Source organism: Oncorhynchus gorbuscha, linkage group LG25 (assembly GCF_021184085.1).
Source record: "Oncorhynchus gorbuscha isolate QuinsamMale2020 ecotype Even-year linkage group LG25, OgorEven_v1.0, whole genome shotgun sequence".
Classification (NCBI taxonomy): domain Eukaryota; kingdom Metazoa; phylum Chordata; class Actinopteri; order Salmoniformes; family Salmonidae; genus Oncorhynchus; species Oncorhynchus gorbuscha.
In genome coordinates, this window is record NC_060197.1 from 8,564,701 (window position 1) to 8,590,011 (window position 25,311).

The 25,311-nt window shown below is 47.7% G+C and overlaps 1 protein-coding gene across 3 annotated transcripts in view; it reads right to left on the reverse strand.

Moving 5' to 3' along the window:
• Positions 1-1,538: 1,538 nt before the first annotated feature.
• Positions 1,539-25,311, reverse strand: part of LOC124014549 (USP6 N-terminal-like protein) — a 59,036-nt gene continuing 35,263 nt past the window's right edge. For all 3 annotated transcript variants that reach the window (XM_046329679.1, XM_046329677.1, XM_046329678.1), the window contains 13 exons: positions 21,878-21,951; positions 19,418-19,500; positions 17,787-17,826; positions 17,282-17,362; positions 11,087-11,194; positions 10,589-10,698; positions 9,815-9,863; positions 9,316-9,436; positions 8,683-8,777; positions 8,199-8,264; positions 7,341-7,440; positions 7,014-7,166; positions 1,539-4,551 (listed from right to left, as the gene is read on the reverse strand). In XM_046329679.1, the coding sequence (XP_046185635.1) occupies positions 2,921-4,551; positions 7,014-7,166; positions 7,341-7,440; positions 8,199-8,264; positions 8,683-8,777; positions 9,316-9,436; positions 9,815-9,863; positions 10,589-10,698; positions 11,087-11,194; positions 17,282-17,362; positions 17,787-17,826; positions 19,418-19,500; positions 21,878-21,951 (2,711 nt within the window). In that variant the 3' untranslated portion in view covers positions 1,539-2,920. The remainder of the gene's footprint in view (positions 4,552-7,013; positions 7,167-7,340; positions 7,441-8,198; positions 8,265-8,682; positions 8,778-9,315; positions 9,437-9,814; positions 9,864-10,588; positions 10,699-11,086; positions 11,195-17,281; positions 17,363-17,786; positions 17,827-19,417; positions 19,501-21,877; positions 21,952-25,311) is intronic.

Below are 25,311 nucleotides of genomic sequence, written 5' to 3' on the forward strand. Positions count from 1 at the left end.
CATTTTTTGTAAATGTATAATAAAAAAAATAATTATGACATTTACATAAGTATTTAGACCTTTTACTCAGAACTTTATTGAAGCACCATTAGCAGCGATTACAGTCTCAAGTCTTCTTGGGCATGACGCTACAAGCTTAGTGTAACAGATGTATATCGTACTCTCCTTGCGTTGTGTTTTCTCAAAGTAAATCACTTCCACCAGTGGTCCCGCTTGAGCATCATTTATTTCTGCCGTTGTTAAATGGGAAACAGCACGTTAGTTGTTCCGGGCTTAACGATATTGATGGCTGTCGATGGCAACATGTGTTAGCAGTGGGCTTATGTGACCATTACATCGGTGTATGCTCGCTAACACACTTATATACAGCAATCATATGCCAAAGCACATCCCAGAAAGCCCCTCAATCCCTAACAGGTACCATATACCCACACATGTATAAATCAGTAACGTACAGCAAACGTGTACACATTGTAAAATAGAAAACAGTATTCAGATCGTGACCATTTTCATACTGGGAAGACCTGACATTCGCGATCTCCCCCTATCTGCAAGCGGGGCCAATCACAACCCACCTTATTGTCATCAGAGTTGAACTAACCAATAAGAATGCTGGAACATTAAACACACATTTCTTTAGAGATTAGTGGAAACATAACCAACCCTGTTACATTAGCACACTTGTATTTGGGGTGTTTCTCTGGAGCAGGTTTTCATCAAGGATCTCACTACTTTGCTCTGTTCAGCTCTCCCTCAATCCTGACTAGTCTCCCAGTCCCTGCCACTGAAAAACATCCCCACACATTGATGCTGCACCGTAGGGATGGTGCCAGTATTCCTCCAGACGTGATGCTTGGACTTCAAGCCAAAGAGTTAAATCTTGGTTTCATCAGACCAGAGAAACCTGTTTCTCATGGTCAAAGTTCTTTAGGTGCCTATTGGCAAACTCCAAGTGGACTGTCATGTGCCTTTTACTGAGGAGTGGCTTCCGTCTGGCCACTCTACCATAAAGGCCTGATTGGTGGAGTGGTGCAGAGATGGTTGTCCCATCTCCACAGAAGAACTCTGGAGCTCTGTCAGAATGACCATCGAGTTCTTGGCCACCTCCCTGACCAAGGCCCTTCTCCCCCGATTGCTGTTTAGCTTCCTAGGCTTCTTGGTAGTTCATCATTCGGGAGCCCACTGTGTTCTCGGGGACCTTCAACGCTGCAGACATCTTTTGGTACCCTTCCCCAGAACTGTGCCTCGACACAATCCTGTCTCTACAGACAATTCCTTCGAACCTCATGGCTTTTTGTTTTTTTGTTTTAGAAGAGGGTGCAATTAGTTTCTCCACTAGAGGGTAGTATTTCCTTAAATATCAGCAGATGAATAATGTTGGCACATGTTATCCCCTTTTCCAGGGATATAAATCACTAGCCAGTATCCGGAGTGAGCTTCGTGGTCCATGCATGTAGAATATGTACGAAAACACTTCACTGATGTATGAAGGGAATAGCAATAACAATTCTTACAGAAATAAATCTACAGACACATGATCAGAAATGCACACCCCAATTTGTTTTTATTAAGTAAAGAAAAGTCTCTGAAGAATGACCTGAAACTGTTTTGCAATTAATTATTTACAACAGCAAAAAAAGGAATGACTTATTTGCACGTTCAAATAATAACAGTATAATTATAACCGTTTTGAGAACGATAAGCATTGTATCAAAAAGTACAGAGTTGAGAATCAGCAATAAAAGGGGAGGTGGTTGAATATGTATTCAAATGTGTGACGTCACACCACAAAGTAGTATGTATATAGTCAGTAAGTGTTGATGTGTGTATATGGAATGATTTAATATGTAAGTGCTGGTAACTGAACAGCAGTGAATGTGACTGCTGAAAATACAAGACATGAGTTGGCAATGAAAGCATATTGCGGCTTAGTAATAAGTACTTCAATACCAGTACACATTCCCCCTCTATAGAAACCTATTGCAGCTAGCTGACACCTACCGTGTGGTGATGAAAATACTGTACTGTTAATATGCAATTAATGTTCATGTCAACTATTCAGAGGGAAGTAAATCGTACATTACTTCAGGGGAGAAAGGGGGTGCTTTTTCTACGGACGACAAAACAGTTCACTGTTGATAGATTTTACAGTCTCAATATTGGGTATAAAGCAGACACTGGCCTCGATACACAAACATACTGTACACACTATTTGGGTTACAGAAATGCTTTGCAATGACTAGAAATGACAGTGGTCGCTAAACTGAGCGACGACAGAATAATCTCAATGAAAAAATAAAGTTTTAAAAACCGTCGTTATACAGTGGAGGTGCTTCAAAATTGAAATTATATATTTTCGACAAGGATTTTAATTGTCACTGTTCCGTAATTCTATTATTTGACGTAGCTTTGTTTCTTCTCTCTGAAAAATAAGATATTCACAAGCATATCGAGTAAATTGACCTCTAAAGTAGATATTTTGGAAGTAACTCATAAAAAAGAAAAAATCAAATCACTGAGTTTGTCTCGCCAGGAGAAGTGTCCCCTGCTACTCATAACTTTTCAATAACTCAGCATATAAACAAAACATCATTTACTGTACATTTTTCAACTCTAAAAGATAGATATACATATATACTTTAAAACTCCTGTCATTAATTAATTAATTAATGTCATTTAACATCCGAAAAAATAAAATAATCAATCTTCAGTGGGTTTTTAAAAGGGATCCATAAAAACATTAGAAGCTGGTATACTGCAGCATTCACGATGCAGTATGACTTTATGGGCCAGAACGTCACATATAAAGCACAAACAGACCAAACTAAAACTCCTTAACTCTAGTAGGACTACCGCTGGTCTCTGCTGCCACAGTGTCAGTGACTACACCTCAGTGTCTTTCCATCCCACTCTCCTCCTCTCACAGTAACATAGACTCCTGCATGGTGAACGCCTCTGGTGCGTGCCTGTAGTGTGGTCCTCCGAACAGCGGGGGGAGCTGCTGCCTCATGGTGGGCTGTTGCTGCTGCTCGTGGAACTGTGTCCTGTAGTGAGCCAGGCCGTCAGGGAAGGTGAACTCCTGCACGGGGGACATCTGGGCCCTCTGGAAGCTGGGGGAGCGGGGTACACCTCCAGGGGCACGTGACATGTCACCACCTTCCTGCTGCCTCCACGGCTGCACCTCCGCTGCCCCTCCCCGGCCTGGCCCCTCGGGCAGGTAGGGAGAGGTCTGCTCCCCTCTCCTGCGCCCCTCGTACCTGTTATAGTCAACAGGAGGGTACACCGGATAGGCGGCTGCAGTGGAGGTGAGCCGTGTGGGCTGGTGCAGGTATGTTGAGGCGTTACTACCAGGGCTGTCCAGCTGCTGTATGGTGCGGGGGACCTGCGGGGCTACAAGGGTCCGGGGCGGCTGGGCTGAGCTGGGAGGCTGCCTGTGGGTGGTGCCATAGGAGTTGTTCATGAGGGCCTTCTCCGGAGAGTGGCTGGGCCGCTGGGTGGTGACGTACGCCCTCTCCCCATACATCAGACCCATAGGTGGGGTGCCTCGGGAGGGCGGGGGGCCGTAGTGCCTGTCCTCTCCCAGTCCCCTCTGCTCAAGGCTCACACTGTACGGAGGGTAGTGGAGTGGCACCATAGCAGGCCGGCCGGGGGAGTACTGCTGGGGGGGTGTGTGGTACTGGCTCTGGCCGTTGGGGTGGACATAGGGTTTACCCCCCGCAGGGCTGTTGAGGGACAGGGCAGTGGGGATGGGGTGTTTGGCCTGCCTACCCACTGGTCCTATGGAGACCATGCTCCCTTGCAGGCTGGGGGTGTGGGTGGGGGGTAAGGACGGTGTCTCGCTGCGCCTCATCTGCGACGGTGGCCTGTCTAGCTCCAGGACCTCCACAAAGTCCTGCTCTGCCCCCCCGGGAACGTTGTCGTACTGAGAGGCGTTGGAGCCACGGTTGGAGCCTGCGATCAAGCCCCTGGAGCGGGGCCGGGGGTTGAGCAGCAGGGTGTCATCAGGGCTGGAGGAGGGCTGGATCTCCCTGGCCGCCGCTGCCTTGGCTGCCTCCAGCTTGGTCTCGGAGGGCTTGACCCAGCGCGGGGCGATGTCTTTACGGGAGCTGCTGGAGGCGGCATTGGAGTTGTGGTTGGCCGTGGCGTGGTTCTGAGGCTTCCCTCTGTCCACCACTTTTGTAGGAGGGTTGGGGTGTGGCGAGGGAGAGGGCGCCGGGGACGGTGTAGGTGTGAACCCTCTCTCTGGGGTAGCAAAGGTGGGGGCGGAGGGCTGTTTGCAGTGGGGGTCTAGGTGGACGGAGTTCTCTCCAGACCCCCGTGATCTGGCCTCCCTCTTCTCAGCCTTGTGCTGCCGGACCAGCTTCTCCAAGGAGTCCCTGCGCGCCCGGCTGGGGGGTCGGCTGTCCCGCTGGCGCTCGGGGGAGGGGCTAGGCGCTTTTGGGGGCTCGGCCGGCTGGGCGTGGCTCTGACCATTCGCCACGTGGTTCTGGTTCACAGCTGGCTCTGGGGGAAGCTGCCCAAGAAGCTTCTTGGGATACTCGTCCTCTTTACCTGCACAGATACAACAGACAGAAGGTTAGAGCACCTGGAGGGGAACACAAAATGGAAAAGGCATGTTTTCAAACGATGAATATTAAAAAAAGGGCAATATGGATTCATGCAACATCACTGCCGACGAGGGGAGAAAATAAAGAGAGAATTACATTCACCACAACACTGAATAATCACGTCTCCACAGGCGAGAAACCAACCAAGGACATAACAAAACACAACATCTGAAATATATATCTGATATTCAATACCCAGAGTGCGAGCCAGAGGCGTCCAATTAGGAAGTGCCATTCAAAAGTGTAGACTGAAATAATATACGTTTTCACTCAGTTTCATTAAAATGTACTTAGCTGCAGCAGCAGGCCGACCTCAATAGGTCAGACTGAAATGAGCTAACAGACGGTCCTTAAAGACTTGTAAGAAGTAAAGTAGGAAACATGGCCGAGTTAGCACTTAAGGACTAAAACCATAAATATATCAACTCCATGCAGTTTTAAACTCTATTACTGGAGTATATTATTACAACTACTACTACTACATAATCGTATCTACCAGTGCCAGGAAAATAAAGTGCAGTACAGGTGACACAGATATACAGAGAAACAGACAGTGAAGGTGGGACACTGGATGTGTTGGACTCTGGTAGGAACAGTGTGTCCACAATCACCATAGAAACCAGGAGACACGAGCTAGAGAAGAGGAAGTGATGTGACAGGACCGGGAAGTGTGGTGAGTTTGAACCAGGAAGTGCTATCACTGACCGGTATTGAATCCACAAACTAAAGTGGCTCTCCGTTGTGTAAGAAAGTGTCCCATTTCCCTGTCCTTAGACTGAATGGGTGAAAACAATATGGAGACACTCTGCCTGTAAGTCACAGCATCCATCACTCCTACACAGCTTCCTGTCCTTCTCTACCATCCCTTAGAACCACTGATCTGAAAAGCCTGGACAAGGGAAATAATGGCGCTTTGGTTCGGGATAAAGGAAAGGAGACGAGAAGCGGAAGCCATTCAAATGTATTGGGACACAGCCGAGATCAGTGCTTTATTGCTCTCACCCATCCAGTCTTCTCAGTTTGGACTCGGGAGAGGAAGCCACTTGAGAGTATTGAGGATTCACCCAGGAAATGTGTTCACCGACACAGGTGCTTTAGGGCTTCCAAGTTAAGTGTAGGATGCAGTCTCCACCCCACAATCAAACGTAAAACACAGACAACAACCTATTCAAACCTTTCTTTAGCCTCTCATTAAAAACCTCATCCAACAATTTAACCGTCAAAGTTGGAAGAGTTTTGGCTTCTGAATCTCCATTTCTCAACATGACATGTGGCTGGTTCACTAGTAGCAGATGGGTTGAAGACGAGCTCCGAGTGCCGCAGTCGAGCATAAAGCCTCTGCTGTTGGATGATACTTATTATCATGTCACCAGGAAGAGAAAATGGCTCTCTCACTGTGTGTGTGTGTGTGTGTGTTGTGTTGTGTGTGTGTGTGTGTGTGTGTGTGTGTGTGTGTGTGTGTGTGTGTGTGTGTGTGTGTGTGTGTGTGTGTGTGTGTGTGTGTGTACCCACACAACCAGGGTGGTAGGATGCCACAGTACATTAGGACATTCGGAGGTTAAGCCATTATGTAGCCTACAATGTTGAGCGGTGACCAGTCAAAGCTTTAGGCCAGATGCATCTTACTAACTGAAAGTAGTGACACAACGTATCGTATTATCTAAAGTGGGAGCTTAAATGGTTACTACTCTACTGATAATGACCATCTGCAGTGCCTCGCTAAAAGCAGTCGGAGACAACGAGCGTGGTAGTAATAGAGGAGGATAATCCCTCCACTACAAGACTCCAAGGTAGCTTTACCAATAGTAGCCTGGCCTGAGTTGCAGTAGCTACTGCACAAGATTGCGGTACCATTGGGAGAATGTTCTGTAAGAGGAGCCCAGGGCCGCTGGACAGACAGGCGAAAGACAGACAGACGGAAAACGGAGGAACTGACAGAGGGAGGGAGGGATGGACAGATGATGAAACAGGGGAACACCAGTCAGGATAGCCCACCGGTTACTGTCGTAGGAGGGGATGTGGCCCCCACTCCCACCCACACTTTTGTAGGCTGGGCCGAACCATTGGGAGAAGAGGGAGAAGAGGCAGATTAAGCAAGAGACAGAAAGCAAGATGAGACACAGACTGCTATCACTAATTACTACTACCACTGGTAATACTATTACACAGCAGCCAGCAGGAGAGCTGTGTGTGTGTGCGTGTATGTGTGAGAACTGGAACTGTGTGGTTGAGGGTGAATGTAAGTGAAGTAACATATGCAGGGTGATACATCCGTGTGTGTGTGTGTGTGTGTGTGTGTTGATATTTTGAGGTTGTGTGTGGCAGTTGTCTAATCTGCGTGTGTGTGACAAATGTATAGCCTACTGTAATCAGTGTGTATGAGATGTGTTGGGGGCAGAAGGCTACCTGGTGCGGCCAGCTCCAGTTTGGACCTCCTTAGCTCCACCATGTTGTTCTGCAGCTGCTCAATCACAAAGTCATCCTCAAAGAAGAAGTCCTTGGCCAGAGTCACCTGCAGAAACTCAACCAGATCCTCCATAGACAGCTTCAACAGGTGCTCTGCAAACACACACACACACACACACACACTGTGAGAACACTTTCTCCTGTGCAGTTTGAGGACAGTCACAGATCTTAGAGGTTAGCGGAGGTGGTTCAGTGAAGCAACTTCGCCTGGTGGCGCACAGACAACCACGTGGTCACAATAGCACAATCCTACTGTTCTGGTCTTACTCTTGTGCAGTTTGAGGACCGTGTAGGACATGGCAGTCAGAACTCTCTCTCCCTCCAGGATATAGATGTCCCAGATCCGCAGGGTCAGGGTGAAGGGGGTCTGAGGGAGAGAGACAGAGAGGAAGAAAGATAATGAAGGAGAGAGAAAGAGATAGGGAGAGTGAATGATACAGCCAGAAAAGAGAAGACACCTGCAGTAGGCATGGTGTTATAATGACTGATGCTTTACAAAGACACATTTAGAAAAGCTGCAGGCCTAAAGGATACAGAGGGAAGGGGATGTGATTCAGACACTCACCCTGTCTAGCATTCTGATACAGAGGGAAGGGGATGTGATTCAGACACTCACCCTGTCTAACATTCTGATACAGAGGGAAGGGGATGTGATTCAGACACTCACCCTGTCTAACATTCTGATACAGAGGGAAGGGGATGTGATTCAGACACTCACCCTGTCTAACATTCTGATACAGAGGGAAGGGGATGTGATTCAGACACTCACCCTGTCTAACATTCTGATACAGAGGAAAGGGGATGTGATTCAGACACTCACCCTGTCTAACATTCTGATACAGAGGGAAGAGGATGTGATTCAGACACTCACCCTGACTAACATTCTGATACAGAGGGAAGGGGATGTGATTCAGACACTCACCCTGACTAACATTCTGATACAGAGGGAAGGGGATGTGATTCAGACACTCACCCTGTCTAACATTCTGATACAGAGGGAAGAGATGTGATTCAGACACTCACCCTGTCTAACATTCTGATACAGAGGGAAGGGGATGTGATTCAGACACTCACCCTGACTAACATTCTGATACAGAGGGAAGGGGATGTGATTCAGACACTCACCCTGTCCAGGAAACACTGGAAGAACCACTTCATAGTGTACAGGCTGGTGAACACCTCCTGTGTGTCCTGAAACAGAGGTCAATGAGCCATTACCACTCCGTGTGTGTGTGTGTGTGTGTGTGTGTGTGTGTGTGTGTGTGTGTGTGTGTGTGTGTGTGTGTGTGTGTGTGTGTGTGTGTGTGTGTGTGTGTGTGTGTGTGTGTGTGTATTTAAACAGTGGCCTTGGTTTAACAGCAGTGGTGAATCCGCCAACGTGCCCAAGGCCCCATATTAAAGGCAGAATAAAAGCCATATCTGTGTGTGTATGGTTGTGTTTGTAGACATGGCATTTCTCTCTCACTCCACCACCCTTTAATCTCAACACATCAAAGGCTGCTGCTGTGGCACTCAACTCAGTCCCCCATACCAGCAGGCTTAGGGCTGTCGTTTATATACCACTACCCCTTCCCCCAGACTGTGTGTGTGTGTGCTCTGCGGGCCTCACCAGGTGTGACTTCAGTTTGGGCATCATCTTCTTGAGGATGCGGTCATGGTGCTCCTGGAAGCGCATCAGCTTGGGGAAGCCGGGGATAAAAAACCCTAGAGGGGCGGAGATCACAGAGCATTTGATCAAATGTAGGAAATGACTCTGGTGGTTCTCGCTGTGTGTGGGTCTGAATGGAAGGGACGGGAGATTGGGTGAGCTCTATAGATATCTGGTAAGAAGTGGTCAGGGAGGGTTCTCTAGAAATGTGTTTCCTCACATTTTATGGGGCCCAGAAGAGACAGCCTAAGTCCTTGAAAGGTATGTGAGAGTGTGTGTGTATTCAGTGTGTGAGTGCGTGTTTATATTCTCTCCGTAGGGCAGGTTCCTGTGTCAGTGGGGTCATGTTGGACTTAAGGAATGTTTGGAGTAAAAGACCAGAGCCTACTATCCTATGTGGTCTAGGGCATGGCTGTTCATGCCTACTTAGTGTGTCTGGTCTAGTATGCTACCCCTGAATTGACTTGTGTCCTATATGGTGCATATGTATGGCATGGCTTAGGCGTGGGTTTTGCGTGGGCTATTGAATGACGGCCTAACACTTCTATGGGATGTTACACAGTGTGTAGTGTGTGTGTGTTCTGGTGTGTTTACCATGCATGGCGTGTTTCTGTCCAGACAGCAGTTTGACCAGAGCCCAGAAGGCATCCTCTTCATTCATATAGATGAGCAACAGAGCAGTGATCTGACTCATGCCCTGGCAGTAACCCACCTCCTACACACACACACACACACACACACACACACACACACACACACACACACACACACACACACACACACACACACACACACACACACACACACACACACACACACACACACACACACAGGTTTGTAATGTATAGACAAACACGCATGCAAAACTGCACACCAACTCACTTCTTTATATCTACACAGGAACAGAGGAGGTCGGTGGATGGAGAGAACAGGGGAGGATGATCAGGAGGAGCTGGATGAGGGGATAAAAGAAGGACGAGGGAGAGAAGGACGAGGCTGTAGAAAACAGTTGATTGGGGAAAGGAGAGGTAGGGTAAAGAGAGGCGTTGAGGTGACGGGGGATTCATTCTGGAATGTGTGTAGTGTGACTCACCGTGTTGTACACGGAGTAGGCTGTTAGGACGTGGAACAGAGCCTGCTGCCTGAAAACAACAACAAACAGTCAACCTACTAATGACTAGACATCATCTGACGGACGTGCAGGTTAACTAACAGGAACACCTCAGGAGCTTCCCAATTGATCACAAAAGGGGAGTTCAGGTTGCTTTGTTTTTATTTAACCAGGTTAGTCTCATTGAGATACATTTTTCAAGAGAGATCTGGTCTTCTCTCATCATTCAAATGCTCTAATAGTCGTATTGTCTTCTAAATGAGATGAACACATTTTTACTTCCTATATTTGGCCAGTAATGGCAACCTTTGTGTTTGAGGTAGTTGTACATTTTATGCTTTCATGGTATAGCTGTGTTTGAGGTAGTTGTATTGTGTCATGGTCAGTATCGAGGTAATGTGTTTAGTTCCTGTGAGGCTGTGCCTGCCAGGTCCGTGGTGCTCTCGGACTCTTGCAAGCCAGTGTTTATTTCCCAGGGGCCCCTGGTTCTGGCTCTCTCCATGACGTCATCAAGCAGAAGTAAAAACACAGAAAAGGGACGTGTGTCCTCTCCCTTCCTTATAGGGAAATGTCCATGTCAGCCACCATTATGACAGAAAGAGGTATGGCCAGATAGATGTGCATCATGGCCCAGGCTACGACCAGGGTTTTTTTCCTAGTCAGGACACATGGTCAAGAAAAACTCCCGGCCCTAATTAAGGGTACTATTCTGTAGTGACTAAGTGTAGATGTTGTACTGGAGTATGAGAAACTGACTTGACGTCGTAGCGGGTCATGAACATGACGTGGTCCCTGTAGGTTCTGTTCACATCCAGGTCAATCTGACGGACGTCAGGAGACAGACCTCGAGCCCTGAGCTTCAGCTTCTACACACAGGAAACACAACAACACAGAGTCACTGAGGGAGTGTGTGTGAGGAATAAAACTACTCATCCATCCCGCAAATATTTATTGAGTTATAATAAAGCTCAGTTGTGACTAGAAACTCAGTATTCCAGTGCTGACAGACAGACACACACACACACACCTCCCCCCATAATAATGGCTCTGAAATCTAATAACCGGCCTGGTTATGAATGTTAATGAGGCCTGGGCTATAATGAAGCTGGCTGAGTGGAGAGAGACAATAGGAGAGTCAACTACAGTGTGAATGTGTATAGTTCCTCCATGACTTTTCCCAGGGAGGAAGGATGTTAGTCCTAGAGAGCACTATAACTCTGCTGTGAGCTTCTGGCTCGTGTCTCCATAACGTACCTCGTAGAAGTCTTTCTTCTCCTCCTTTATTTTGGGAACGTCGAGGAGCAGACACCACACCTCTCCTCGGAGCTGTAGAGGAATTCCCTTATAGATCCGCCTCACCAGCTGGAGGGAGACATGGATACGGGGAAAAGGACATTCTTAGTGTAACATCAAAGAGACCATGCTTCACCTTCCAACCACACCCCCTAGCCCTAACGCTCAAGTTCAAAATGCCTTTGTGCCCAATCAAATTCGAGCTACACAACCGAACAGTTTTCATGATGAATTGATAGTATGAATAATCTGACTCACATTCAACATTAAGGGGGTACAATCAATCATCAAGAAAACATCAATCAAATGTTAATTAAGTGGATAGTATGAGAGGACAGGTATGCGTGAAGGACAGGTATGCGCGTGAAGGACAAGTATGCGCGCGAAGGACACTTATGCGCGCGAAGGACACTTATGCGCGCGAAGGACACATGGGCGCGAAGGACACTTATGCGCGCGAAGGACACTTATGCGCGCGAAGGACACGTATGCGCGTGAAGGACACGTATGCGCGTGAAGAACACGTATGCGCGTGAAGGACTAGTATGCGCGTGAAGGACTAGTATGCGCGTGAAGGACTAGTATGCGCGTGAAGAACACGTATGCGCGTGAAGAACACGTATGCGCGTGAAGGACTAGTATGCGCGTGAAGGACTAGTATGCGCGTGAAGGACTAGTATGCGCGTGAAGAACACGTATGCGCGTGAAGGACTAGTATGCGCGTGAAGGACTAGTATGCGCGTGAAGAACACGTATGCGCGTGAAGAACACGTATGCACGTGAAGGACTAGTATGCGCGTGAAGGACTAGTATGCGCGTGAAGGACTAGTATGCGCGTGAAGGACTAGTATGCGCGTGAAGGACTAGTATGCGCGTGAAGGACTAGTATGCGCGTGAAGAACACGTATGCGCGTGAAGGACTAGTATGCGCGTGAAGGACTAGTATGCGCGTGAAGGACTAGTATGCGCGTGAAGGACTAGTATGCGCGTGAAGGACTAGTATGCGCGTGAAGGACTAGTATGCGCGTGAAGGACTAGTATGCGCGTGAAGAACACGTATGCGCGTGAAGAACACGTATGCGCGTGAAGAACACGTGTGCGCGTGAAGAACACGTGTGCGCGTGAAGAACACGTGTGCGCGTGAAGAACACGTATGCGCGTGAAGGACTAGTATGCGTGTGAAGGACTAGTATGCGCGTGAAGGACAAACTATATACAACTATTATTCAAATCTAAATCAAATGTATTTATAAAGCCCTTCTTATATCAGCTGATTCTGGGTGATTGGAAAAGAGGCTATAGGTGATGTGTGTGGGGAGACCTACCCATCTGGCCAAGGAATCTGGTCATGCTCAGTGTGTGTATGTGTGTGTGTGTGTGTGTGTGTGTGTGTGTGTGTGTGTGTGTGTGTGTGTGTGTGTGTGTGTGTGTGTGTGTGTGTGTGTGTGTGTAAACTTTAACATTGGTAAAATTCTGTGCAATATCCAGCACGTTTACAGTGAACACTGAGGCTGTACCCGCTTTAAGTTAGTTATAACAGTGGCCAAGTAGGCTACTTGATCATAATGTAGGCCTAATAGAGTGGCCTACCATAAAAAACTATGAAGAAACATTTTAACATGGAAATAGCTGTTCTATCATTCAGCCTACAGTAACAGCTTTTCAAAGATGCCTGGAAATGTACACAGTTTGTGCTCTTGCAAGAAGCAATCACTCCCACATTGCTGACTACAAATGATCTATAACTGGGCTAATAACTCACTAACTAGCAAAGGACATGAACAAAATGTACACACGTGGCTACATGGAGCTCTCGCTTTGATCTCAAAACAAGCACATTTACTCATGACCGCTCATGCTGTAAACACGGTCCAGGGGTCCCGCCTCAACAACCCTCTGCTCTCCCTTTCCGACACTGACTCTGACCAAAAAGGCTGGGGAAACTCCAGTCGCACCGCATTATTTCTGCCACATGACACATTCATGTTGTTACTCCTATGAACAGAGAAAGTGAAATATTCCTGGATATTAAAAAAGACCCAAACCGCTAACAATAATAACAATGCAAACCTATAGATACACTTTCCTACTCATTCATTACTGCTGCAGTGCTTGTTGTAGCGCTGAGTGGAAATGGGAAGAAAGCACATTTTATGGCTAATAAAAGTGTTGACAGAGCTGAGAAAGAACTTAAACATGAACTCACTCATAAAAACAGCAGCTCTTTGCTGTATTCGTTGACAGTCTCGCTCTAGTTATGATTTTAAACATTTTGAAATATCATAGTATCAACTTTGCTGTAGCTTTCTTTTATGCCTGCTATGTTACTGCAGACACCTTTAATTTGAGCAAACCGATTGGCCAGCAGTAGGCATATAGTGCACTTGATTTGTTCTCTGGGCCTGCCAGACACATGAATTGGTTCAAAATGGCAACAGTTCACCTACCCGACGCGCAAGGCAGCTGAATCAGGTGCACCTACCGCCAAACAGCCCGAGACCAACAAAACAAAATAGGATCACAAGGCTTTATCGTTGTTTTTTTTTTAAATAGAAATGTTTGTCGATCGACTAGGAATGCCTTGGAGATCAACCAGTCGGTGAACACTGCTCTACAAAGTAGAGTGGAGATCAATCTCATGCTTCTCTCGGTGGGCTGATAATTCTGCACGGTAGTCCCGGGGAGCTGTGCACATCTTAGAGGAAACATTGGCTGCAACCGAGGCCAGACGATTTTCACTCTGCGGTCCCGTTCTGTGAGCTTGTGTGACCTACCACTTCGCGGCTCAGCCGTTGTTGCTCCTAGACGTTTCCACTTCACAATAACAGCACTTACAATGGACCGGGGCAGCTCTAGCAGGGCAGAAATTTAACTGACTGACTTGTTGGAAAGGTGGTATTCTATGGTGGTGCCACGTTGAAAGTCACTGACCTCTTCGGTCAGGCCATTTTACTGCCAATGTTTGTCTATAGAGATTGCATGGCTGTGCGCTCGATTTTATACAGCTGTCAAGCAACGGTGGCTGAAATAGCCTAATTTTAAGAGGTTACCACATACTTTTGTAGCGTGTCATATACACACACACACACACACATATACATTTTATACACACACATATATTATATACACACACATATATTATATACACACACATATATTATATACACACATATATTATATACACACACACAAACACAATCTTCATTATTCAGCAGGCAGAACACAGAGAGGTGGGAGAAGAGAGAGAAACATTGATTTGAAAGGAGGCATCGGATGGCCAGTGATGGGTGATAATTAAAGGTTAACGAATCAGTTTAGGTTGTATGCTCTATGTGTGTGTGTGTGAGTGAGTATGTGTGGAGGTGTGTGTTTGTACTGTGTGTACTGTGTGTGTGTGTGTACAGTGTATGTGTGTGCCAGATAGACCCACTTGGGGCTTGACAGCGACAGCGACAGCCCAGTAATTAGGGCTCTGATGAAGTCAATGAGTGCACATGTTCCACTAATCACCATTGGTGTGTGTGCGCAATTGTGCATGTGGTTTCCTTTTGGTTGGTGTGTGTGTGTGCGAGATCTAAATGGCTCTTCAGTGTAGAAGTCTCTCCTACTCGCTGCACTCCTCAGTCCTCTATTTGTACCATAAATTCATTGTCACATCAACACCTATGCCAGGACCCAGGCTCTGCCCTACAGCAGATTTTTAGTAGATCTAAAGATTACACTTGCCTTACAGATGCTAGGAACCTGCCTTACAGATGCTAGGAACCTGCCTTACAGATGCTAGGAACCTGCCTTACAGATGCTAGGAACCTGCCTTACAGATGCTAGGAACCTTATGACTGCATTAGTATGCCATTGTTTTCAGCAGCACAGGAAACAAAAAGAGCCACTCAATTAGTATGCCAGCCGGGAGAAACAGCAGCACAGGAAACAAACTGACTGACTGAGCCATCAACCGGAGCACTGACTGACAGAGGGGGAAACGAGCGGAGCACTGACTGACAGAGGGGGAAACGAGCGGAGCACTGACTGACAGAGGGGGAAACGAGCGGAACTGACTGACAGAGGGGGAAACGAGCGGAGCACTGACTGACAGAGGGGGAAACGAGCGGAGCACTGACTGACAGAGGGGGAAACGAGCGGAGCACTGACTGACAGAGGGGGAAACGAGCGGAGCACTGACTGACAGAGGGGGAAACGAGCGGAGCACTGACTGACAGAGGGGAGAAACGAGCGGAGCACTGACTGACAGGGGGGAAACGAGCGGAGCACTGACTGACAGAGGGGAGAAACGAGCGGAGCACTGACTGACAGAGGGGGGGAAACGAGCGGAGCACTGACTGACAGAGGGGGAAACGAGCGGAGCACTGACTGACAGAGGGGGAAACGAGCGGAGCACTGACTGACAGACTGACAGGGGGAAACGAGCGGAGCACTGACTGACAGAGGGGGGAAACTGACAGCGGAGCACTGACTGACAGGGGGGAAACGAGCGGAGCACTGACTGACAGAGGGGGAAACGCACTGACTGACAGAGGGGGAAACGAGCGGAGCACTGACTGACAGGGGGGAAACGAGCGGAGCACTGACTGACAGAGGGGGAAACGAGCGGAGCACTGACTGACAGAGGGGGAAACGGAAACGGGCGGAGCACTGACTGACAGAGGGGGAAACGGCGGAGCACTGACTGACAGGGGGTAAACGAGCGGAGCACTGACTGACAGAGGGGAGAAACGAGAGGAGCACTGACTGACAGAGGGGAGAAACGAGCGGAGCACTGACTGACAGAGGGGAGGAGCACTGACTGACAGAGGGGGAAACGGAGCACTGACTGACAGAGGGGAGAAACGAGCGGAGCACTGACTGACAGAGGGGGAAACGGGAACTGACTGACAGAGGGGGAAACGGAGCACTGACTGACAGAGGGGGAAACGAGCGGAGCACTGACTGACAGAGGGGGAAACGAGCGGAGCACTGACTGACAGAGGGGGAAACGAGCGGAGCACTGACTGACAGAGGGGGAAACGGAGGAGCACTGACTGACAGAGGGGAGAAACGAGCGGAGCACTGACTGACAGAGGGGGAAACGAGCGGCAGCACTGACTGACAGAGGGGGGAAACGAGCGGAGCACTGACTGACAGGGGGGGGGAAACGAGCGGAGCACTGACTGACTGAGAGGGGGAAACGAGCGGAGCACTGACTGACAGGGGGGAAACGAGCGGAGCACTGACTGACAGGGGGGAAACGAGCGGAGCACTGACTGACAGAGGGGGCGGAAACGAGACTGACTGACGGGGGGAAACGAGCAACGGACTGACAGAGGGGGAACTGACACTGACGGAGGGGGGAAACGAGCGGAGCACTGACTGACAGAGGGGGAAACGAAAGCACTGACTGACAGAGGGGAGAAACGAGCACTGACTGACAGAGGGGGAAACGAGCGGAGCACTGACTGACAGAGGGGAGAAACGAGCGGAGCACTGACTGACAGAGGGGGAAACGGGCACTGACTGACAGAGGGGGAAACGAGCGGAGCACTGACTGACAGGGGGAAACGAGCGGAGCACTGACTGACAGGGGGGAACGAGCGGAGCACTGACTGACGGGGGGAAACGAGCGGAGCACTGACTGACGGGGGGAAACGAGCGGAGCACTGACTGACAGAGGGGGGGAACGAGCAGAGCACTGACGGACAGAGGGGGGAAACGAGCAGCGCACTGACTGACAGAGGGAGGAAACAACAAGTCCTTGGTTGTTGCTTGTCACGCAATCCTTGAAACCGGAGAAAGAGAGAACAAGGCTAAAACATTCCCCTAGCCAAGGTTAATTTAAAGACAATCTCCAATTCCCGCTGGGACCACAGAGTACAACTGAAGGACGTCAGAACTGAATGCCCGAGGGCCCAACACCTAGCATAAAGAAGACCCCAAACTCAGGCACTAACAAAGACAGCTATTACAGAGACCAGACCTCTATAAATGCTCTTCAGGGAGACTCACTAATATTTGTTCACCAAAGAGAAGGGAGAGATGTGAGCGAGGCACGAGGAGAAGCATGTGGAATGTAATATTTGACAACAGGAATGTGGGAATGAGATATTTTAAGAGACTGCAAGAAGGGGGAGAGATGGTGAGGGAGGAAGAGAGAGATCGTACCTTCTCACTGTTCTTATACTTGTCCCAGCTCTTCATCATCTTCAGCCATTTTGAGGTCCTTTCTACCTCTAAGTGCTTTTGCTGAGGGGACACAGGAAGTGGCATGTTAACACTTCCTCATTACCAAATCTCTGGAGGAACTGTTTATGCAGACAAATATGCAGTGTCATACATTTTGCTTCATAAAACAAAGAACATTTTATGATGCCAGGATGAGGCAAAGGTTACAGTGACATTAGAATGCAATCTAAACATCCAGCTCAGAACATTATGTAACTCGTTGAAAGCGACAGTAGAAGAATACAAAATGGTAGGATTCTGATAAAGGAAAGAACTAATCAATTCTCAGCAACCAGAGTTCTATTCATAGCAGTGACGGTAAGCGTTATGTGTGGGAAAGACGCCGTGTTCCTTCTCATCGGTGAAGGTCATTTTACAGCGGCATAGACACGTGGGACGGGAGAGCTGTAGTTAGCTCCGAGGGCCTGAGACATGGTCGTCTCACCTTCTCTTCCACCGAGTCGTGGGACGGAAGTTCGTTCTCACTGGAGAGGAGAAAACAAAACAAGCGTTCGTATCACACAGCTTTGGTTGATTTGTTTCAGACACATTGTTGGTATCTAAGGTTTCGCTGGTCTGGGCCTCTAAGAACATTACACGTTTGGTGGTGGGGTGGAATGTTAGTAGGCTGTCTCTCTGTCCGACTCGACTCACTCATACGCGGTGAAGAGGGACAAGATGGAGCCCCAAGTTGATATGTCTCAACGTGAATACGGACCACTCAAAGATTCTTTCCAGAGGAAGTGGAGTCATTAAAGAAATGAACGCTGTTACTGCCAGAGCTCGTTTCACCTTCCCCAACACTCATCAAAGGGAGGGAACATTACACGTCAGCAGCCAAGCAAACAGGAAATAACACATTAAAACATTCCTCCATTCTGGCTACTGTCCTGTCCCAGTTTCAATGCCTCTATGGCTATCCAGCAGTTACACTATGAAACTAACACTTCAGAGCAGCACAGCTCTCTGTGCCACTCAGCCCACTGGCTTAGATCATTAAAGAACGGGATTTCCCCATGGTGGGGGCCTGTTCCAATACTCTCAAAATGCATCCTTCCTTCTTTTAGTGATATTAACTAATCTGTCCATGACTGGGCAAGTGAAAGTAAGGTTTCCTCTCCATTGCTTTAACCAATCCAACATTGGTCAGACCTATGATCAGGTCAGATCTGTAATGACTTCATGGAAGGAAGGGAACAGAGCCCGTGTCCCATCCCCCACTTCCTGTGTCTCTTTCCCGGGACTGCCCTGACCCCTGAACCTGACCTTTAACTCATACAGGAAGCACAGAGAGTTTGCAGTCAGTTTGTCAGTGTCTGCCTGTAAATGGGGCATTCCCTTCTTTTCTCACTCATTGTTGTCATCACACCTAGTTAGTATGACCTAGACAGGGCTCTCCTTCATAGGCTATTTCATGGAGCATGAGGCCTCATCTCTACTGTCTTAACCATGGGCCCCAGCTCTGTGTCCTAACCAGTCCAAAGTCCTGGCATTAGGCCAGAACCATAACCTTCAGCCGAGCCCCCATCTGCTCTCTTTCCATCCCTCTCTCCCAGACCATAGCCTTCACTCAGGCACTCAACCTCTCCATCCTTCCCTCTCTCCAGACTGTGACTGGCCCTGGGCCCCAGCACGTCATCCCTCTCTCCCCTATACTCTCGGCCTGAGCTCCCACACAGATGCCCTGTGATTGTGGCTAACCCTGCAGCTTCCTGCCTAGACCAGCCCACATGTGCCAGCCTATATATAACTGATATAACTGCCTAAGAACAGTGTTGTTTAAGAGCCATGCAACCCCACTGCTGGCCATGCCAACGCCACAACACACCAGGCTATAGAGAGTCACTTTCTCCAACTTCAAGACAATGGTACTGTTTTAAACTAGTGTTCTTTGAAGCTGAAGTGAAATATCAGAACACAAATAAGGGGGAAGATTGTGGTGTGCATGTGACTGATTCACATTTCAAAAAAGTTGATATGCCTTGTGTAATGAATTGATCACTTAAGGGTCTGTGTGTGTGTGTGTGTGTGTGTGTGTGTGTGTGTGTGTGTGTGTGTGTGTGTGTGCGCGCTTACTGTACGAAGCCGAAGCGGTCAATAACTTTGTACAGGTGGAAGCTTGCATCCTCCCAGGGTTCCACAGTGGCGCCCTCTTTTCCCTGCAACCAAAGAGCCTTATGGGTAAAGCAATGAATAACAAGTAGTTTGAAATGTATTTGTGCTATTAAAAAAGAACATCCTTGGGAACATCTTTTAATTTTTTTAAAAACTTGCAGCACAATTGAGATTCATTACTTGCCTATATAGATGCCTATATAGAACTGAATGGCTACACATGTTGTAAACATCGACACTATTACAATAGAGATAGAAACATCCGTGTTATTCTATACCAAACAGAAATATAAAACGCAACATGTAAAGTGTTGGTCCCATGTTTCATGAGCTGAAATAAATGATCCCATACATTTTCCATATGTACAGAAAGCTTATTTCTCTCAAATGTTGTGCACAAATGTATCTACATCCCTGTTAGTGAGCATTTCTCCTTTGCAAAAGATAATCCATCCACCTGACAGGTGTGGCATATCAAGAAGTTGACTAAACAGCATTAACATTACACACAGTCTGGAGCAGGGATGGGCAACTCCAGTCCTCCCCACTCCCCTACAGTGTGTGTGTGTGTGTGTGTGTGTGTGTGTGTGTGTGTGTGTGTGTGTGTGTGTGTGTGTGTGTGTGTGTGTGTGTGTGTGTGTGTGTGTGTGTGTGTGTGTGTGTGTGTGTGTGTGTGTGTGTGTGTGTGTGTGTGTGTGTGTGTGTGTGTGTGTGTGTGTGTGTGTGTACATGCTAGGCTTGGCTGTGCTAGAGTGCCTAGCCCTGCAGCTAACAGGTGTGAAATGAAGAGCTAGGCAGACGCACCCTGAGTCACAGCCTGACTCAAGGCAGAGGAGAGGCTGTTGAATTCAGACAATAGCTTTCTTTCTAACAGGGGAAAATCATGAGACAATGGGAGTGGAGAATGCATGACAGCAAAGGGGAAAATCATGAGAAAATGAAAATAAATTGTGAAGACGGAGGGGGAGATGGAAGGATTGTATAGAGAAACAAATACAAGGGAAAGACTAGAGAGGGGCGGCAGGTGAAATAGAGGGGCGGCAGGTAGCCTAGTGGTTAGAGAGTTGGGCCAGTAACCGAAAGGTTGCTGGATCGAACCCCTGAGTTGACAAGGTAAAAATAACAAGGCAGTTAACCCAGTTAACCCACTGTTCCCCGGTAGGCCGTCATTGTAAATAAGAACGTGTTCTTAACGGACTTGCCTCGTTTTTTTAAAAGAGGGCAAAAGATAAACAATGTCCAGCATTGGCTGAGGTCTGCAAGGCCTGAAGACAAGCTGGATGTCTCAATACATCTCTCCCTCCCGTTCTCCTTCCCTCTATTTACTGGAAGTCCTGTCCTAACTTAACCCAGCTCCCTCGCACAGCAGAAACAGGGGAGAAATGAATATAAATACACCTCTCCCTCCCGTTCTCCTTCCCTCTATTTACTGGAAGTCCTGTCCTAACTTAACCCAGCTCCCTCGCACAGCAGAAACAGGGGAGAAATGAATATAAATACACCAAAAAGACATCTGGGACGGATAAATTGTTCTTACATCCGACATCAGGCCGAACACAGAGCCTGGATGAGATGTCAGTGGAGACACAGACTGTGTCTAAAGCCCGTGTCATGTGGTATCTGCGTATAGACACAGGGGCGCACGCACAAGACAGCTGTGTAAAATCAATGTCATGGCAGAATTGGACCATGATTCTGCTCCGTGTTTGACTTTGTCAAGCTTTCCATGTTGCTGGTGTCTATGATTGACTCTGTCCCAGTTGGAGTATAGAAGGTTTCTTCCAGTATCCTCCTGTCAAAGGAAACCGGAGGGATAGGCCGTACTCCATCCATCACACTCCATCACCCTTGAATGAAACTCCATTGATAGAAAACGTTGAGGTCTGTAGTGAGAGCATGAACTCCATCTTTGTCTTGATAAACCCCCCCCCCCCCCCCCCCCCCCCGATACTGTCATTATGAAACTGAATTGGGTTTGATTGGACTCGTTCCGCCTCGCCAACGAGAGAAAATGGACTCCTCTTGTGATCAGGGTCAAACATCAAAACATAATTAAACTCTGTGTCAGAGTGCCCACCTCTCTCCTCCACTCCATCCCTCCCTCATTGCTCCGCTCTTAATGAGTGGGCTTGATTATCCTGCTCGCTGGACTAAATTAAAAAGGCTCATTTAGAAACCAGTCCCAGCGGCTGGCTATAGTGATGATGCCACAGGCAATGGAAAGAGGTGCCACAAACACGCACAATGGTGTGGATGGACGGACACTTTTCACCGTCAGACTGACAAAGGACAAGAAAGCAAAGCACACATCTCTGGAAACCTGCTGTAAATATTGTTATCCCAGCTTCTGTCTGGTAGTGACAGACAAACATTCAATGCTGCAGGGGACATACTGTCCTTCATTAGCGGAGGGGTTCTTACCTTGTCATATTTGGAGACGATCTCAGCCCTCTCCTGCTCAAGCCTCAGCACAGCATCCTGCTCTGTACCAGACGCTGCCAGAGAAAACAGAGGGGGGAGGAGAGAGAAAAGGTCGAAGGAAGAAAAAGGACAAGAGTTCAAAATGTCAACATGTCAACCTTTGTATCGTGGTCCCAGTAGGCTCAGTGAAGACCAATACAGACTGGAAATGGTCGTGCTGTACCTTTTCACTACTATCAAACACTAAGTGGTTCAGTTATCTGGCCCCACAATGAGCCAGGGTTCAAAGGTTAAAGCCTGGCCTACTGTAGCCCACACTGGTGGAACTAGCAGGACTCACCAGGGGTGGGGTGTATCATACACAACTAAGAAGCTGTGTGTGTGTGTGTGTGTGTGTGTGAGCCGTTGAGTTGAGCCACTGAGCTCAAAATGTCAAAATGGAGACCAGTGTCAGAGGGTCGTCACGGTGACAGAAGCGGTGCGTGCGCACGTCAGCTATTATGCCCCAGACGGACGATTAATGCCAAACTGTCACGCGTGACCAGGATGCTGAGCGCGCCGAACACACACCTCCTTTACCTCAGTTGTACCACTCAACCAAGTGAGTTTCCTCCATTTACAACCATTTGTTTCCTCATCAGATTATGATTGTATGATCTGACCGGTCGAATGTTAAGGTCCGACAAACAGTCACTCCACACACACACACTGCCACTTCCTGATTCAGCAGCCAATGGGAAGCTCAAAATACAGGAAAACACATTAACAAAGCTGACACAGAATATACGTGTGTTTGTGTGTTCTTGGTTTGAAGCACTGTGGTAATAGTGGAAAACTAAAAGGTCGAGGTCAGATTCATTGGAAGAGCCCCATTGGTTCTAGGAGTTCACCAACAACGGGTAGTTCTGGCGATGGAATGTGGTCAGCCAGGATAGAGACTGTGTATCTGAGGTTTTCTAATAGCAAAAGGCTGGTACTAAAGCATCCCTCCTGATGTGAAAATATTCTGGCACACTTGGATCTGGTCAAGTCCTGATGGAAAGAGAATGAATCTTTCAGGCGACGGACAAATTGGCATTTCATCTGCTTTGATGTACCTGCACTGAGCCAACAGCCAAATACACATAAGAAAAACAAGTTTTGTGTGTGTGTGTGTGTGTGTGTGTGTGTGTGTGTGTGTGTGTGTGTGTGTGTGTGTGTGTGTGTGTGTGTGTGTGTGTGTGTGTGTGTGTGTGTGTGTGTGTGTGTGTGTGTGTGTGTGTGTGTGTGTCAGACACATTGGACTCACGCTGAGATTGAGAATAAACAACACACTGAGATAGTGTTCTGTAAACCTATTTGTACACAGATTGAGGCAGCTTGCCGACCAAGTTATTGTGAGAATAAATACATTGCTCCACACAGAGCACAAAGAAAGAACACAATACGGTGTTCTTACTGAGAGGCTATTGTCGATACACTCTGTGTGCTACTATGTTTACTGAGCTGGTGTGAGACATGACGTAATTCTCTCCATTCACCACCATACAGCTTTTCAACCCTCTCCACCAATGAGATGTGCTACTTTGCCTCCACTCAAGAAGTACAAGGTCCCAAGAGAAGGGTGGTTTTAGTTTTAATCATTTTATTTTTCCTTTCTCTTTTCTTTCACTTTTTCAGTCAGCATTCCGACAGGAAGTATTCCACTTTGATTCTTCCCCACTTCCTCCCTGGGCTCGTCCGGAATTACAATATGTCCCGAACAAACACCGCTCTTATCGAGCCTGCCGGAATTCTTATGACAGGGTGGTGTTTAACGGTCTGTCACAGTGAAAGGCATGTCGCCATGGGCTGGCAATGGCAAACAGAGTGGGAGAAGGGACAGCAGGGAACACTTGTCTGGGAAAAAAAAAAAAAAAAATTCCAGGGTTCAGTGGAATGGAATTCTGGGTAAATGGGATTGAGTCTTCCCATAGTAAAACACAGTGTTGGCAGCAGTAACACACACTGAACCCCCCAGCGGCCATATTAGTATTCAACAGGGGCAGCGCTTAAGCTAAACACAATTAGACTCTTTCATGCTCGGGGAATGGCACAGACATCCGTGACTCCGTGTTTGTAAGGGGTTGGAGGCTCGTTCAGAATGATTGTGTTTGTTGTGTTGCTTGGACTGCTGTGACTCCTCGTGCCTACAGAACACTCCTGGACAAGCCCCTTCCTTAAGGCTACAGGGCTGCTTGAGGAAAACATACATCCCTGAACCTTTGCACTTCCAGCGAGTCCCCCATCCTCCTCCCCCTGTCCACTCCTACTCCTCTTTTTTCCCGGTTAGACACCATACCTCCTTGAACTTTCACCCCTCCCTCATCCTACTCTGCCAGTCTCAACCGCTTCCTCTTCACATGGCAGTGCCCTGTGGCGACGGCTGCGCAGAACGGCAGGTAATTTCGCTCTCCCGTTGCGATTAAAATGTCCTCACCGGTCTAGCGCTTTGCCCGAGTGGAAATTACCCAGTTCTCCGCTTTCCCTTTCACTCCTGCTCTCTAATACCCGTCAAACTGCTGTGTCCCTCTCTTTCTCTCCATCCATCCCTCACAGAGGTCATAACAGTGTCAGAATAGAAAGATGTAATTTTCCCTGCTGAAAACGTATTAATCACACAGTAGGCTTCTGAAAAACACTGGAAAATGTCACTGAAAGAACCAAGGAGGGAACCGGTCTCACATTGACATGCTGTCAATCTGTATATAACCCATCTGTCCACGACGATTCAAGTGTTGATCAAGTCTATAAAAGAATGAACCAAGGATCATGCTTTCATCCAATCAGACTCAGAGCCTGTCTTCTGGACAACAGCATCGTCAAAAACAACAAACTTTATGATCACATCCCTCTAGTTGTTTTTATGTTATCTTTATTTAACTTGGCAAGTCTGTTAAGAACAAATTCTTATTTACAATAACAGCCTTGTTCAGGGGCAGAACGACACAGTTTTACCTTGTCAGCTCTGTGATTCGATCTCGCAACCTTTCGGTTACAAGTCCAACGCTCTAAACCACGAGGCTACCTGCCGCCCAGGCAGTTAACAGAACGGTGTCTTCCTGTGTCGTCTATCTGTAAAGTATCTGGCTGTGATTCAATGATAAACTAACAGGTACCGCATTGATTATATGCAATGCAGGACAAGCTAGTTAACCTAGTAATATCACCAACCATGTGTAGTTAACTAGTGATTATGTGAAGATTGTTTTTTTAAAATCAGATAAGTTTAATGCTAGCAACTTACCTTGGTTCCTTGCTGCACTCGCGTAACAGGTGGTCAGCCTGCCACGCAATCCTCGTGGAATGAAATGTAAATTGGCATCCAAAAATGCTAATTACCAATTGTTATGAACACTTGATAAATCGGCCCTAATTAGTCGGTCGACCTCTATCAAAAAGCTACATTTTAGTCT